This window comes from Purpureocillium lilacinum, assembly GCF_023168085.1.
Source record: "Purpureocillium lilacinum CBS 284.36 DNA, scaffold_3, whole genome shotgun sequence".
NCBI classification, from domain to species: Eukaryota; Fungi; Ascomycota; class Sordariomycetes; order Hypocreales; family Ophiocordycipitaceae; genus Purpureocillium; species Purpureocillium lilacinum.
The window spans coordinates 512231-528751 of record NW_027072113.1 but is presented as its reverse complement, the minus strand read 5'-3'; the positions used below and the strand labels follow the sequence as shown (position 1 = coordinate 528751).

Below are 16521 nucleotides of genomic sequence, written 5' to 3'. Positions count from 1 at the left end.
ATGTTGATCCAGCGCCAGACCGAACGACCGCCATACGCCGATGTTTCGGTTCTGTTGCTGAGCTGGCACGAGGACAAGACGGTAGACGACGACCTTGCAGCGCTCGAAACCGTCCTTCAGAAGCAGTATAACTTTGGGACCCAGCGATGGCAAATTCCCACGGTCCCCAACCCCAGCATCAAGCTCGGCGTCCAGATGGCTTCTTTTCTCGAGCAGGCGAGACCAGACCACCTCTTGATAATTTACTACGCCGGTCACGGCTACGTTGGCTCGGACAATCAGCTTTACTGGGCTTGGTGAGTTGCCGCGGTCCAATCCCTCTCGGGATTCGTTCCCCGGTTCTGGCTGACTAGATGCTCTGCAGCAAAGCTGGGGAAGATGCGGCCAAGCTCAAGTGGGATGGTGTTCGTTGTTTGTTCGAGGATGCCCAGTCGGATATCCTCTTGCTGCTGGATACCTGTGCGGTCCCGGATCCGCCCACGGCGGGCAGCCACGGCGTCAAGCAGGTCATCGCCGCCTGTGCCCCAGAGCGCAACCATCGGGACGATTCGGCTCGCTCGTTCACAGCTAGTCTCACCGAAGCTCTTCACAAGCTCAACACCGGCAGGCCCTTCAGCGCCCAGAGGCTGTATGAAGAGGTTCTTGCAGCCAGGCAGCACGCGGCCACACAAGCTCTCCGCGTACCCAACGGGTCGTCCGCACCTCCTCCAGCAGCCCAGTCGCCAGTATTCTTCACGCTCACGCCCGGCAAGGGCCAGAACTTGACCCTGGCACCGCTTCAGCCACGACCGCAAGGAATGTCACATAACGGCGGCGACGGCAGTGCCAATGGACGCCCATCGCAAGGGAGGGAGGATCAACTTATCGACCCCGACTCCGTGGCCGACCTGCGGTTCGACGAGGCCCGCATCCTGGTCTGCACCACCTTTGTCGGAGATGCGAGCCCCGACATGTCCTTCTTCAACCAATGGCTCCAGAACACGCCTCCTCTGGGCTTCAAGATTGCCGTCGAAGGCATGTTCCTGGGTCCTCCAACCATGCTCCTGATATCTATGCCTCACTCCATCTGGAATGTTGTACAGCATGACAAGGTTTGCTGCTTCCTGGGCTACATCAGCTCCCATAACATGATTCATCTGTATGAGAAGCTGGTGGGCCCGGCGGGCGTGAGACCATCTGCCAAGGAGGTCGAGGATGGCCGCATATTATTGGAGGCTCGAGAGTTGGCCGCGGGAACACCAGCCAGGTCGTGGAGAGATTCCGACGGTCACGATCACCCCTACCACTCATCCGCGTCGCGCGACCGCTCCCTGCATGACAGCCGGCCGGACTTGGCGCCCCAAGGCAGTCCATCGAGGGGCTCGTACGCTCCTGGCGGGCCCGGTAAGCCCAAGGACGAGGTTGAGGATTCTGCCGAGATGCAGGAAGCTGCCGAGCAGCTCAAGGCTCTCAGCCATGTCCGCCACCGGAGCGACGAGACGCTGGCCGGGGCCAGCCAGCGGCCACGGACCAGCCTTCCCGAGGGTGTTCCGAACGCGGGCCTCGACGGCATGCAGCAGACCCACGAGGCGGCTTTGGCGGACATGGAGAACGCTACGGCGGCTTCTGAACTCAAGTTGACGCCCACGTCTCGCTCCAAAGCCATCCGTCGCTCCGTCATGAAGCCAGAGACGCGATGCAACCACTGCAGCCACGCGCCCTTCAAGGACTCATCCTCGCTGCGCAAGCACATCGCTGCCGCCCACACGCGCCCATTCCCTTGCGCATTCTCGTTTGCCGGCTGCACCAGCACTTTTGGTTCCAAAAACGAGTGGAAGCGCCATATTGCGTCGCAGCATCTCTGCCTGCAGTTTTATCGCTGCTCCCAATGCCCACAGAGCGCCGTTGAGGGAAAGGGCAACGAGTTTAACCGCAAGGACTTGTTCACACAGCATCTCCGACGCATGCACGCCCCGTTCCAGGTCAAGCGAGCCATGTCTAAAGGGGAGACTAAGCTCTTGGCTGAATGGGAGGAGCACGTCAAGAGCATGCATCAGACGTGCCTCGTCACCCGCCGGCAGCCGCCACAGAAATCCGCTTGCCCGAAGCCCGGCTGTCACTATGCGTTTGACGGGCCAGGATCTTGGGACGAGTGGACCGAGCACGTCGGACGGCACATGGAGAAGGGCGAGGCTCAAAACCTTGGCGTTGACCCATTGCTGGCACAGTGGGCCCTCGACGAGGGCATCATCAAACCCAAGGGCAACGGGGAGTACCGACTCAGTGCCAACAATGGCTTGACCGGCAGCTCTCAGGGCAACGGGTCAGCCATGCTTGACCGGAACGACTCGTCGCTCATGTCGCTTGCCGATACATCACAGCTCGACTCATCGCAGATGGAGGACACATCCATGGTGGATGCGCGGCCTCCAGACGACGACGCTGGTGAGGGGCAGTCATCGATGGCGTGAGACCTACCTTGCTCTCGCACCCCATTCTTCATCTTCCGGCTCTCATGCCCAGCATTCTTTTATTCTGTTCATGCTTATCTTGCTCTGTTACAAACATGGGGCCGTTCTCACATAGGAAACGGCCACGACTGAACGACGTCAACGACACGGATGCATTCATTTAGCCACGCATCTCGGGAGCGAAAACGCCACAGGACGGGAGGCGGTTGTCTGACTCTACAATTCATCATGGAGGCGGGCTTTGGTATTCGGCGAGATTGGGGCGTCTTGATTTCTTTCTTTTCCAAAACTTCGGGATCTACCTGCGCGGCGAAACGAGACGGAAAAGGGATTGCTGCCCATTGGGCTAGGGGAACAACAGAAAAAAAAGGAGAACATGGGAGGGCGAGATTGATTTTTGACCACTCGAACTGCTCCATGTGCCGGGCGAGCCAAAGCTGCTCCTCCGATTTGTCTTTAGCCTCATGAGCTTGGAGTTTATGTTGGTGGCAGTTATTTTGGGGCATATTTGGGTCAAAAGCGATGGGTAGCCACGGGTGCTGCATGTCGTGATGGGATGGAGCGGCGGCTGTCCTTTATGGTGAGGGGGTTCGCTGCTCTTAGCCATGTTATAGTTACGGCCGGAACGACACGGTACGGTAGGAAAATGTACGCGGCATTACAAAGGTCAATGTCGTGGTTCAACGCGGCAGTCATTTGCATGGCACATACACCCTCTGAGACTGCGTGAGTACGACACGTTTCCACGACAGGGCAGTTCATGGAAAAGGGCAGCCTCGGCAGCGTTCAGAATCATTGTTCAACGTCAAGTCTTCATTACTGGCCACTACTTTGCATTACCTCGCTGCTTAACAGCACGCTGATCGTCCTCCGCCGCCACGGCCGCCGCCCGTTCAATACCTCACTTGCCGCCAACCTTGACGCTGCCAGGCTTGTTGAGCTTGACGTGGACCTTGTACGTCTTGCTGTACTTCTTGTCGCCACCGGTGGTGTGCTCACGCTTGCCGGGGCGGGGCTTGCACCCTCCGCCGAGGACGGTAATCTTGGAGACGGTGGCGGGGCCGTCGTAGCCAAACTTGCCGTCAAAGGTGACGGTGCCCTTGTCGTAGGAGAAGCTGACGAGGGAGTACCGGCCCTTCTGGTCGATGGAGACGCCGTCGTCGAGGTACAGCTCGCCCTTGGCCTTGCCGTGGGCGTCGAGCGCGACGAGCAGCTCAAAGTCCTGCTTGCGCAGCTCCGTCGTCGTGTACGTCGAGTTGGCGCGCGCGGGGATGATGGCGCCGGAGCGGATGAGGAGCGGGATCGTCGTCGTGTCCTGCTCGATGAACTTGTGCGTCGCCGCCTCGCCGAGGATGGGCTTGTGCGAGTACCAGTCGTAGAAGGTGTCGTCGGGGAGGTACACCTCGACGCTGGTCGCGCCCTGCGCCGTGACGGGCGCGACGAGCACGCTGTCGCCGTAAAAGTACTGCAGCTCCAGCGCCCAGGTGGCCTTGTCCTCTGGGTACTTGTAGAAGATGGGCTGCACCGCGGGGCGGCCGTCGTCGTTGGCGCGGTACATGGCCGTGTAGATGTAGTCGAGGAGGCGGTAGCGGATGTCAATGGCCTTGCGGGCGCTGCTCGCCACCGTGTCCCAGACGTAAAACTCCTGGCTGATCTGGCCCTCGGCGTTGTGGTTGCGGAAAAAGGTCGAAAAGGCCGCGAGCGCAGCCCATCGCGCGCAGAGCTCTTCGGTGGTGTCGCCGCCGAAGCCGCACGCATCCGAGCCCACCATGGAGAACTGGAAGAGTCCGGTGAAGGCCAGCATGGCGCGGATCGAGTTGCGGTACATGTCCCAGGTGGACAGGTTGTCGCCGAGCCAGTGGCCAACCTTGGTGCCCGCACCGGAGAACGTGCTTCGGGTGATGATCAGGGGCCGGAGACCGGGACGGCGGGAAAGCATGGCGTCGTGCGAGGCGGTGGACATCATGGATCCATACATGTTGTGGGTGTCGTACATGGCCAGGCCGTTCTGGTGGATCAGGTTCGTGTTGACAGTGTGGTTGGAGATGCCGCCCTTGTCGGCGTTCCAATCATCGCGGTAGGCGGCCTTATTGTGGATTGCGTACTTGGGATACAGGAGGTCGCGTCCAGGGAGGCCCTTTTGATCGCCCGCGGCGCGGCGCTCTGCCTGGGGGAGGCTGTCGTGGACCGCAGGCTGGGGAACGCGAGCCTCGAGCGTGGGCACATCTCGTTCCTCAACCTCGGAGCGCTTGCAAGTGCCCGGAGGCTGGAAATCGCAGGGCCATCCAGGCAGGGGACGAGGTGGCTGGCGAACAGGAGGCGCTGGGGGAGGGAAGCCCTTGGCTGCCTCATAGGGGTTGTCGCACGGGAAGTTGCAAGGGAAGTTGCTTGGCTCGTTCATATCAATCCACAAGGCGTCAATGTCGACTCCCGTGTCCTTGTTGAAGAAGCTCTGGAACTGCCCGTCCCAGTACTTCTGGATGTTCTTGGAGAACCAGTCGGGGAACACGGTCACGCCGGGCCAGACTACGCCGAGCCAGAGAGACCCGTTGTCGCGGCGCAGAAAGATGTCATCCTTGACTCCTGCATGCAGAGGGGGATAATCTTGGTAGGCAACGGCAGGGTCAACCATGACAATGTAGTGCTGGTCGTTCTTGTGAAGGTGAGATACGAGCTCGCGCATCTTCTTGAGCGGAAAGCGATCAGGGTCCAGGGAGAAGACGCGGCGTCGGTCCATGTAGTCGATGTCGGTCCACATGGTCTCCAGGGGGATCTTGGCCAGGCTGTAGTTCTGGACAACCTCGGCGACGTTGTAAGCATCCTGGTAACCGTATCGGCACTGGTGAAAGCCCAGACCCCAGTACGGCTGCAGCGCGGGGGTGCCGGCAATCTTGCCGTACTGCTTGACGACGTCGGTAGGGCTGGGTCCAGCAACGAACCAAAAGTCGAAGACGCCGCCCAGGGTGTTGTACTCGAGGTACTGCTTTCCGCTCGAGGTCTGGTCAATGAAAATGTCCATTCCGTTGGAGTTGAGAAGGAAGACGCCATGGGAACCGCCCTTTCGCTGCTCGAGATAGAAGGGGTGAGTGCCGTAGAGGTTGGAGTTGTTGGGCAGTCCGTAGCTGTCCTGGTTCCACATTGTGCGAATGTAGTTCTTGGTCTGGAGCCTCAGAGGATCCGAGTGCTCGCCCAGGCCGTAGAGATAGGGGTCTTGGGGCAGGCTGGTCCGAAGGCGCAGGTACTGCGACTCGAACACGAGCGACGCCGCCGAAGTATCGAAGAGAATCTCCTTGGAGTCGGCGCGGCTGACCTTGAAGGAGAAGGGCGACTCGGTGTAGTCAAACTTGAGTTTGTTGGACCCGGCGGAGCTCTTGCCTCCTGGCCGCTTGAAGACGGATTCAGGGACCTGGTAGACTTGGTTGTCCTTGTCCTGAATCGTGACGTGAATGCGGTCATCTGGACTTGGATGTCAGCGCGGGCATTTATTCGAGGATGGATAGGCTGAGGCGCACCTGTTTCGTATGAGACCTCAAGTGTGAGATGCTTCAGGTCGGTGCCATAGGCGTTGCACGCCTTGCCGGCAAGCGTCAGGTCGGCCTTGAGGCCATTGCCAGTCTTCTTCACGTTGGAAGCCTTGTAGCCAGGGCAGGCGTCGAGGTTGCCACCGTTCCTGCTTGATAAGGCCGTCGCGGACGCGAGGCCCGCGCAGACAAGTCCGCTCCAGAACCTCATGGTGTTGATAAGATGCCCGGGAGTGAGTACACGTTCTCGACAAGGGATCCTCGCGAGGGCAAAGGATTCCAGGCCGTCGGTGCACGCACTTATATAAGGTCACAGCTGCGCAGATCTGACATCAAAGGGCCCAGGTCAATGACAGGCCAGCGGGGTTACATCCGGGCTGGCGCCCTCCCCTGTCTGACTTGTGCCGCCTCTCGCCCAAGTCGTCGGACCGGTAGCGCCTCGACTGCTGGGGTGCCAAGGCCATGACGATGAGGGACTCGATCGAGAGCTGCTGTGTAAGGTTAGAAGTGCGGAGACTCCGCTCCAGGGACTAGAGCCCCGAGGGGCGCCGTCGAATGTTGCCGGCCGACGATGCCACGATCAGGGAAAATTTGTCGGCTCGGTTACTCGCGTCAAATAGCCACCGCGCCTCCATTGAAGCCCGTCAGCCTTTGCAACGACATACGGCCGAGATTATCGACGCAAAGCAGGGTCAATTGCATCTCTCCAAGTCATTGACTCATGGCCGAGGCAGGACTGATGTTTGTTTGTGTTGACATTCCCGGGCCGGGGTGTAAGTCGCCACAGGCCATCCGTCGGTTCCATTGCAGCAAACCACGAGGTCCCGAGCCATCCGTTGACTCGATTCGCAGCTTCCGCCGCTGCCCCGGGTGTAATGGAAGGCCTCGTCGATCTGCTCCAAGAAACAAGAGCCTTGGGGTTGATGTCTCGACTCCACGTCCCGCAGCGGGATGGCTGCGGGGCCGACTGCCCCATTCTCCGCTCGGCAGATGATTGGATTCTCGACCAGGGGCATCAGGGCTAGCACGAGAGCCGGGCCGAATACGCGGCTGAGGCTTGACGGGAGGCTGGTGAGGCGCCGGAGAAACCTGCTGCAGACGCTGAAGAAATGCCCTGATGAGCTCTTGGCCATGGGATGACCCGACCGTGGCTCACTGCAAGCTTGAGGTTGGTCTCGTCATGGCGTTCCCCGCACTCGCAGACTCCCCCGCCTTTCGCCCTGGGCGTCTGAAGCGGGCTGCTCCGTTCGTGGAGCGTTCGTGGAGCGGTGGCTTGATGGCATCCGAGAAATTTATCCTCGACCGGGTCCGTCAAGTCGACCAAGCCTCGTGGATTGGTGGAACCTCGTGGTGATCTGGCAGGCCCTCATGGACGACTGCTCAAGGAAGAGAGCGGTTCGAGGCGCTGCAGTCCGGCGGTGCCTCGGGGACAATTGCTCGTTCAAGCCTCGCCGCAGACCAAGGGACCTTTGGACTCGCTTGCTAGGTTGATGGGGATTGCACAAGCGACAAGCCACAGAATGAGCTTACGGCATGTGTCATCGTCCGGGTAAACGTTGACAGACGGGACAGCTCTCGAGGCATCGACTCGAGTCTCGACTCAAGGACAGAACCGAGTCTTGCTGCGTCTCCGTGTTTATTCAGAGACTCGATATTGCAGCTTTTTATTCAGGAGCCGCCTGTTGATGATCGGCGAAATTCGCCATCCGCCGCTGACATGCGGGACACCCAGTCGTCTCCAGTCGAAGGGTGCCGCTCGTGGTGGGCTCGTCTCGATCCATTTGTCGGACCGAGGACTTTGGTGCAGGCCATGACCCTGCTTCCCTGCCAGCACAACAACCAGAAGAAGCAAACAGGCCGCCCGCGCAAGCCAGTCGGAAATGATGCCCCTCATGGGTGTCGACATTCGCTTCGGGAGTGTAGCCGAGGTTGCATTGCAGATCGGATGTTGTCGTCCCCTGGCTGGACAATGAGGATGTCGAAATGATGGCTCGTTGGGCAGATGTGGCAGTGAGAGGGCTGCCGCGGTTTGCGTCGTACAGTACATGCGCTCGTGTGGGAGTTTCACGCGGGTTTGCATGGTGGTTTTCGGCACGAGGGCCGTGATATCGCTTGTCGTCCCACTAAAGGAAGGAGCGATGGTGGGAGGGGTCGTGATACAAGCACAGGGAGGCAGAATAAGCCGGACGGCAAAACCCAAACCCGTGATCGATATACGCGCTCCAAAGTACGAAGACCAAATGGGAGCACTGCCTGTATGCACCCCTACATCGTACCCAGAGCTTTGCGACGCGGATGTCCTGATCGTGGCGCGATTTCACGATTGCAGAGTTCAGTCCCGGGTAGCCCATCGTGGGCAGGTCGACGAGAGTGGTGAGCACAACGGGTCACGGCCGTCATCGGTTTGCCAGACGAGCACTTGGCTGGGTTTATCCAGGCCAAGAAGGTGCATCATCTGCTTGATTGAGGTCAAGGCTAATCTGCAATCTTCAGCAGGCTGATGCTGGCGGCATAGCCAGGCCGTCGCCAACGAAGCGGCTCGCCTGCCTCGACGGCAGGAGGCGGAGACCAGCTGCGCTGCGAATCGAACACTGGACAGCGACGCGGCCCAGCGCGGCATCAACCGCATCGACCAGCACCAGGACGACAGACAAGTCGGCTCATGTCAGAATGCAAACACATGCAGCCGCGTCTGCCCGTTCGATGACCAGCCAGCGCGCTCCCCCGTTACGCACATACATACATACATACCTCCTCGTAGTCATACACGTTCGAGGCTGCCTTACCATTCATTACCTGATGTCGCGTCGCCCAAGGCACACGGGGTTATGCACCTGAGCAAGCGAACGGCAGCAGCCGCCCGCAGGTAAGCCGATCTTCATTTTGCACATCCAATTCCCTCGCCAGGCCACATAGCCCGCGCACCGCAGCACAAGAACGAGGAAGAAGAAAAAAAAACACACACCACAACACACGACCCCCAACGCAACTTGTCTTGTCGCATATCCATCGCGCGGCTTCCCTTCTTCCATCGCCATGTCCGCCTGAGCAGCCGAACCCGAACCCAGAGGCCGCGATGAGCGTCGTCGACGTGATGGCGGGAGGCAGCGGCGGCAGCGGGACTGGTGCTGCTGCTACTAGCGCCCCCAACAGCGACCCGAGTCAGCAGCAGCCTGGGCTGGAGCACCCTCACCAGGGAGGAGGAGCCCAGGGAGCCCAGGGGTCGCTGGCGGCGCTGGGGCCAGCAATCCAGATGGGCCGCGCCGCCGAGGGAGGAGGGAGCAGGACCCTCCACCAGGTGAGCCAGCAGCAGCAGCAGCAGCAGAACCGCCAGGGCCAACAACAACATCTGCAGATCCACCATCGTCGACAGCCCACGCCGGCCATCAACTTTGCCGACGCCCCCATCTTTCCGAGCCATCAACCACCACCGCCGTCGCACCAGCAGCAACAGTCGCAGCAACACCAGCAGATCCAGCAGATCCAGCAGCAGCAGCAGCAGCAGCAGCAGCAGCAGCAGCAGCAGCAGCAGCACCAACAGCCCCGTCCGTACCCATCCCAGCAATTCCACCAACAATCCGCCGCCCTCCCCAACGCCGCCTCTTCCCAGCAGCAGCAGCAACAACAACCGTCGCAGTTCCAGCAATACAACCTCCAGCAACAGCAACAGCAACAGCAACAGCAGCAGCAGCAGCAGCCGTCGCCGCAGTACCAGCAAGCCATGAACGGCGTCAACGGCGGCGCCAACATGGCCGCCATGCCCGCCCCCGCGCCCACGCCCGCCGGCCACCAGGCCGAGCTCAACTACATCTACGGCATGGTCGAGGAGCTGAGCCGCCAGCTCGCCGACAACAGGCGCGTCACCGAGGACATTGTCAGCGGCCTCGGCCGGGTGCGCAGCCGCGCCCGCTCCCACGGCCTCGCCAACGATGACCTGATGGCCGCCGCCGCCGACGACCTCGAGGGTGCGTCCGATCCCCCATCCCCCCCCATTTTTTGGCCCCCGAAGTGCTTAACCCTCTCGCTGACCCCCCCCCTTGCAGTCGACAGCCAGAACCTCGACGCCCTCGTCTCCATCCTCTCCGAGGCCCTCGAAAAGGCCAACCACTCGCGCGACCAAAACGCCGCCCTCCTCTCCCAGTACGCCAGCGCCCTCGCCCTCATGCTCCGCCAGTTCCACGAGTACAAGGCCAAGCACGTCGCCGACGTGGCCGCCTGGCACCGCTCCTACCGCGCCCAGCTCGACGAGGCCCGCCGCGAGAACAGCCGCCTGCGCGAGCAGATGTGGGAGATGCAGGCGCACGCCCGCGCCGCCAACGACTCCCTGCGCGGCTTCCGCCGCCGCTGGGACGAGGACGAGGCCCGCTGGGCCGCCCGCGTCGACGCCGTCGCCGCCCGCCAGGAGGTGCGCTTCTGGAAGCGCATGGCCATGCCCGAGCTCGACGACGACGACCCCTACTGGAGCGGCGACGACGACGTTGTCGACATTACGGAGAAGGAGCGCGTCGCCGAGATGGAGCGCAGGGCTGCCCAGGAGCAGATGATGGATGGGCGCGTCGACGACGACGAGGAAGCCATGATGGGAGGAGGCGACGGCGGCCCTGGCGCCGAGAGCCAGCCGCCGTTGCCGCACCTCGCCATGCTGGGCGGCATCGCCATGCAGAGAGACGAGCCCGCGCCGAGGGCCGTTCCCATGCCCCCGCCGCGGCCACTGAGCGCGGCATCGAGCACAGGGTCGACGGGACAGTAGGACGCGCTGGTCCACCCCGTCGGAGGAGCGTCTATCCATCCATGGCGCGCGGAGCCAAAACAATATACCCCCTTGTACGATACGATACGATACGTGTGGCTGGGCACAGGGCATGAGTGGCAATATGAGCATTTTCTGACGAGCGGAGAAGAGATGACGGTGTTTAGGTAATTCAATGCTGACATGGTCAATGATGATGATGATGATGATGATGGAGGCGACTTGGCCGTCCCTTGGCTGTATTCAAAGCATCCGACGCCGACGTGCCGTACATTCTGGATATGCCTGTTCCCAAACCCAGATCCTAAACTATTGATACAAATACCGTACATGGTCGTAGCCCATCGCACACGACGACCTACCGCTGTCGCCAAGACTTCATGTCCTCTACACCGGTCCTTCGCCAGAGCATCCGCAGCCAACCCGCTCAGTGCCTAGTAACCGCTCTGCTCGCGCCTCGAGTCCCCCCCATCTGCGTCCGACGGCCCGTCCTTGGACTCTGCGGCCGCCCGCCCCGCCTCCTGGATGCCCTGCTCGTCACCGCGCAGCTTCGCAAAGTAGGCCTTGATGTCCTCCGCGCCGACGGCCTTGCCGCTCTCGGCGAACTGCTGGAAGAAGGGCTTGAGCTGCTCCTTGAGGTGGTTGTAGGCCATGACGCCCTCGATGGCGCGCACGCGGTCCACGTTGCGCAGGGCGCTCTCCCCGCGCTCGAGCAGGCTGCCGCTGCCGTGCGTGGACCCGCCGCCGTGCTGTGAAGCGCCGTCGCCGCCGTCCGACATGGGTGGCTCGTAGACCTCTTCCTCCTCGAGGAGCTGCGGGTGCGCGTTCATGGTGCGGAAGCACTCGGTGCAGCGGCAGAACCTGTCGCGGAAATCTTCCTTGAAGAAGAGCGAGAAGCGGGTTGCGGGCGCGGCGGGCAGGTTGGGCAGCTTGCACCCGGTAGGGCTGGCTGGAGCCGGTTCCTCTTGAGACGGTGTCTGAACGGAGCTGGCGGCGGGTGCAGCAGCGTCAGCACCGTTCGCGGATGGCTCTACCGTGGCGCCGTCCTCGCTCTTGACGCGCTTTGCCTCGGCCTCCTCGTCGACGTCGTCCTCGGCCTTGCGCTTCTTGGACGCGGGCTCCTCCACTTTGACGGGCTCCTCTACTTGCGTTGGAGCGGTTGTCGCCGAGTCGAGGAAGACGGCTGGCAGGAATCCAGATGTACCGGCGTACTTCTTGACCCAGGGATTGGACTCGACGCACTTGTAGCACAGGAAGCCCTCAAAGTCGTCTTCTTCCGGGAAACCCGGTGGCATCGGCGGCTCATCGTCTTCGTCGACGACGGCGACATCCGCATCATCCTGCGCTGGTACTTGCCGCTCCTCGTCTCCCTCAGCAATGGTAGTGAGACCGTTGCCAGCTGAAGCGGTGCCGCTCGCTCGCTTGTTCTTGTATCCCTCCATCTTCTCGTACCACTTGGGGCCCATGCCGACGAGGCACCCGGGGTGGTACCAGTCCTCGCCACAGCCGCCGGTCTCGACGGTGCCCAGCCCGAGGCACTGGAACATGGTCCCCTTCTGCTGGAAGGGGTCATAGTCGCACTCGCAGCCGCAGAACCTGTTGCGAAAGTTTTGGTTGTACTTGTTGTTGACGTCGGGCTCTTCGGAGTGCACTCCGCCCTTGGTATTGGTCTGCTCGTTGACGCGCAGGGCGCAGGGGCTCGTGGCGGGGATGCGCGTCGTCCCGCAGTCGCATGTGAAGTTTCGCTTCTGGAAGATCTCGACGAGGGTGTGCTCGCCGTGGCACTGCACCGAGCACGCGTAGCAGACGCCGGCGGGGGTCCAGGAGGGGTCTTGGGGCTTGGAGGGCGGCGGGTTGCATGTCATGCAGGCGAAGACGCTCTGTCGCAGGGGGCCGAGGATCTTGGTGCAGCTTTCGATGCTCTGTTGATGTCAGCGACGGCGACGCGGGTGGTTTGGCGGCTGCTGGTTTGGAGGCTTACGTAGGGGAGGGCCTCGCGTGCGTCGGCCTCCAGGAGCTCTTGGTTGCGGATGAAGCTGAGACTGGTCAGCGCGTGCTTCTGGTATATAGAGGTCGGCGATCCTACTCTGCCGCGGTCTGAGAGTCTTCAGACAGCTGGGAGAAGCTATTGCTCCGCCCGGACACCGTCACCTCGCCATTGTTTTCGGTGGCCGCAGGCGCGGGCGGAGGATCCGTCGCCATGGCGTTGCGTGGTGAATAGTTGATCAGAGGGATGACATGGGCCTGATTCAATGGCTCAGCGGACGACGTCGAAGGCGTGGATGATGACGAGAGGTTGCGGAGGTGGATGCAGCTCGAAGACTGTCGAGTCAGCTCCATGTGGGTGTGAGAGCGAGCAGCTCTGGTGGCGGACGTGTGTGGTTTGGGCGTGGCGTGGCGTGGCATGGCATGGGCTCCAGGGGGCCTTAGGTGACAAAACTATGCGGCCAGCTCTGGTGGTCTTTCCCCCGGAATCTACAGTGTCGATTTTGTCAGCGCTACCCGCCCGGCAACCACTTAACGCGTCGCTGCCAACGGGGGTTAGCGCGCTGGAGCCACTTAACGCGTCGGCGCGTCTCAGACACGCGAAATCCCATCTTGCCGCTCCCTTGGTCCCGCACCCGCCCTCATTTCGCCCTCTTCATTCCCATCCCACCCACCCGACGCCGTTGCCTCATTCTTCCACAGAACGCATCGGGTTGAACCACGTCGACTGCCTCCAAATTACCGACGCATAGAGACACCGAGGCAATGAGGTATGCTCTCGCTCTTCGTGATCAACAAATGTGTGAGAAAATACTGACAGCTGCAGCTCGCCTCTTCGTGATAACCCGGCCTCGGCCAACCGCGGAGCCGCTCCGCGTTCGAGCCGCAAGCGCACGCGCGCCGGCGACGATGCCACCTCCTCCGTCGGTCCGGGTTCGAGCCCCATGCCCTCCTCGCCGCCAGCTCCGTTTGACGTCGCCCACGGCGTCGAGGACGACGATGAGATTGAGGAGGAGGCTGAGATTCAGGACGACATTGACGACATTGACGAGATGGCCGACGATGATGTCGACCTGTTCCGCGAAGGCTTCGAGGCCGACTACAGAGCTCGAGAGGACGACGCCTACGAGGGCGCTGACCTTGACGACGATGGCCAATACGACGACATGGACCTCGGCGCCCGGCGGCAGCTCGAGGCTCAGCTCAACAGACGCGACAGAGAAGTCGCTCGGAGGCAGCGTGTCCCCGCCGCCTTTCTACCTGGAGACGACGACGATGGCGACATTGATCTGACCGCTCAGCCGCGTCGCCGTCGCCATCACTACGACGAGGACCCAGACGACGTCATGGATGCCGACATCATGGACGAGGAGCTGTCCCTCGAGGCCCTCGGCGACGTCAAGGCCGCGAACCTGACCGAGTGGGTGTCGATACAGCCCGTGCAGAGGACCATCAAGCGCGAGTTCAAGGCGTTCTTGACCTCGTACATTGACGCGTCAGGATCCTCCGTGTACGGTAACCGCATCCGCACGCTCGGTGAGATCAACGCCGAGTCTCTCGAGGTGTCGTACGAGCACCTGTCTGAAAGCAAGGCCATCCTCGCCTACTTCCTGGCCAACGCCCCGGCCGAGATGCTCAAGCTCTTCGACGAGGTTGCCATGGACGTTGTCCTCCTCCACTACCCCGACTACGAGCGAATCCACTCTGAGATTCACGTGCGCATCTTTGACCTCCCCGTCCACTATACCCTCCGACAGCTGCGCCAGTCCCATCTCAACTGCCTCGTGCGAGTCAGCGGCGTCGTCACTCGCCGATCCGGCGTCTTCCCGCAGCTCAAGTACGTCAAGTTCGACTGCACCAAGTGCGGCGTCACGCTCGGCCCTTTCCAGCAAGAGTCCAATGTCGAGGTCAAGATCACTTTCTGCCAGAGCTGCCAGTCTCGCGGCCCGTTCACGCTCAACTCGGAGAAGACGGTGTACCGCAACTACCAGAAGCTCACCCTGCAAGAGTCGCCCGGAACCGTCCCGGCCGGCCGTCTGCCGCGCCAGCGAGAAGTCATCCTGCTGTGGGACCTTATCGACCGGGCAAAGCCTGGTGAGGAGATCGAAGTCACGGGCATCTACCGCAACAACTACGACGCGCAGCTCAACAACAGGAACGGCTTCCCCGTTTTTGCCACCATCCTCGAGGCCAACAACGTGGTCAAGTCGCACGATCAGCTTGCCGGCTTCCGCATGACCGAGGAGGACGAGCACGAGATTCGCAAGCTGTCCCGGGACCCCAACATTGTTGACAAGCTTGTCAATTCCATCGCCCCCAGCATTTACGGCCACACAGACATCAAGACTGCCGTTGCCCTGTCGCTCTTCGGCGGTGTCGCCAAGACCACCAAGGGTGCTCATCATGTGCGCGGCGACATCAACGTCCTCCTCCTCGGTGATCCCGGCACGGCCAAGTCCCAAGTGCTCAAGTACGTGGAGAAGACGGCTCACCGAGCGGTCTTTGCCACGGGCCAGGGCGCCAGCGCGGTCGGTCTGACGGCTAGTGTCCGTCGCGACCCGCTGACGAGCGAGTGGACGCTTGAGGGCGGCGCGTTGGTGCTGGCGGATCGGGGCACGTGCCTGATTGATGAGTTCGACAAGATGAACGACCAGGACAGGACGTCGATCCACGAAGCCATGGAGCAGCAGACCATCTCCATCTCCAAGGCCGGCATCGTCACGACGTTGCAGGCCCGCTGCGGCATCATCGCCGCCGCCAACCCGATAGGCGGCAGATACAACTCCACCATCCCCTTCTCTGCCAACGTGCAGCTGACGGAACCTATCCTGTCGCGTTTCGACATCCTGTGCGTGGTGCGGGATACGGTCGAGCCAGCCGAGGATGAGCGCCTGGCGCGCTTCATCGTCGGTTCGCACAGCCGCAGCCACCCGCTGTCGCAGGCAACGGCAGCACAGGACTCGATGCAAGTCGAGCACGACTCGGAGCAGGTGGACACGCAGGGCACGAACGCGAGCACGAGAAAGGAGGGCGAGATCCCGCAGGAGCTGCTGCGCAAGTATATCCTGTACGCGCGGGAGCGCTGCAGCCCCAAGCTGTACCACATGGACGAGGACAAGGTCGCACGCCTGTTTGCTGACATGCGACGAGAGTCGCTGGCGACGGGAGCGTACCCCATCACGGTAAGTCGCCTCTGTCACACCCGCGAGACTATTGCTCCTCGGCATGTTGAAAGGAAACGTTACTAACGCCAATGTCGCACAGGTCCGCCACCTCGAGGCCATCATCCGCATCAGCGAGGCCTTCTGCAGGATGCGGCTTTCCGAGTACTGCTCCGCGCAGGACATTGACCGGGCCATCGCCGTGACGGTCGACAGCTTCGTCGGCAGCCAGAAGCTGAGCTGCAAGAAGGCGCTCGCCCGTGCGTTTGCCAAGTACACGCTCGCCCGGCCTGGTGCCACGGAGCAGAGGAGGGGTGGTGGCTCGCGCCGGCGCCCAACGGCGGTGATGGCTTAGACGACGCTTTCGAGTTCATGCAGCAGCACGCGGGTAGTGCCTATGGTATAGAGACTGGGGCGAGGGTTAGAGGCCACGTCAGGGGTGCGCTGTGACGGGAACCGGTGTACATGATGGATGTCGGGACGGCGTGGGAGTTGAAGGCGTTTCTGTCTGCGTTCTGTGTGCATTTTGACGATGAGTGCATCTCGACTAGTAATTGCAAAGAAGATTGCTGAAGCAAGTCACGCGATACGCCGGCTGTATATGCAACCCCCCTGGTTGCTTGGTGGATGCAACCGTGAAGGGACCAGGAAGG

The 16521-nt window shown here is 61.5% G+C and overlaps 5 protein-coding genes across 5 annotated transcripts; 3 read left to right on the top strand and 2 right to left on the bottom strand.

Annotated features, from left to right (window-relative positions):
• PLICBS_004021 (uncharacterized protein) lies at positions 1 to 2450 on the top strand (the record flags this gene model as incomplete). Its single annotated transcript, XM_018326767.1, has 2 exons — positions 1 to 296; positions 365 to 2450. The coding sequence occupies 2 exons, from the start codon at positions 1 to 3 to the stop codon at positions 2448 to 2450; spliced, it is 2382 nt and encodes a 793-aa protein (XP_018175087.1).
• A 901-nt stretch (positions 2451 to 3351) lies between these two features.
• Positions 3352 to 6182, bottom strand: PLICBS_004020 (uncharacterized protein; the record flags this gene model as incomplete). The annotated part of the gene is made up of 2 exons (XM_018326768.1): positions 3352 to 5906; positions 5963 to 6182. The coding sequence occupies 2 exons, from the start codon at positions 6180 to 6182 to the stop codon at positions 3352 to 3354; spliced, it is 2775 nt and encodes a 924-aa protein (XP_018175088.1).
• A 2865-nt stretch (positions 6183 to 9047) lies between these two features.
• Positions 9048 to 10721, top strand: PLICBS_004019 (uncharacterized protein; the record flags this gene model as incomplete). Its single annotated transcript, XM_018326770.2, has 2 exons — positions 9048 to 9936; positions 10015 to 10721. 2 exons carry the CDS (start codon positions 9048 to 9050, stop codon positions 10719 to 10721), a joined length of 1596 nt encoding a protein of 531 aa, XP_018175090.2.
• Positions 10722 to 11155: 434 nt separating this feature from the next.
• PLICBS_004018 (uncharacterized protein) lies at positions 11156 to 12923 on the bottom strand (the record flags this gene model as incomplete). Its single annotated transcript, XM_018326771.1, has 3 exons — positions 11156 to 12643; positions 12703 to 12757; positions 12808 to 12923. The coding sequence occupies 3 exons, from the start codon at positions 12921 to 12923 to the stop codon at positions 11156 to 11158; spliced, it is 1659 nt and encodes a 552-aa protein (XP_018175091.1).
• Positions 12924 to 13472: 549 nt separating this feature from the next.
• On the top strand, positions 13473 to 16223 carry PLICBS_004017 (MCM DNA helicase complex subunit; the record flags this gene model as incomplete). Its single annotated transcript, XM_018326772.1, has 3 exons — positions 13473 to 13477; positions 13534 to 15889; positions 15972 to 16223. 3 exons carry the CDS (start codon positions 13473 to 13475, stop codon positions 16221 to 16223), a joined length of 2613 nt encoding a protein of 870 aa, XP_018175092.1.
• Positions 16224 to 16521: the final 298 nt, after the last annotated feature.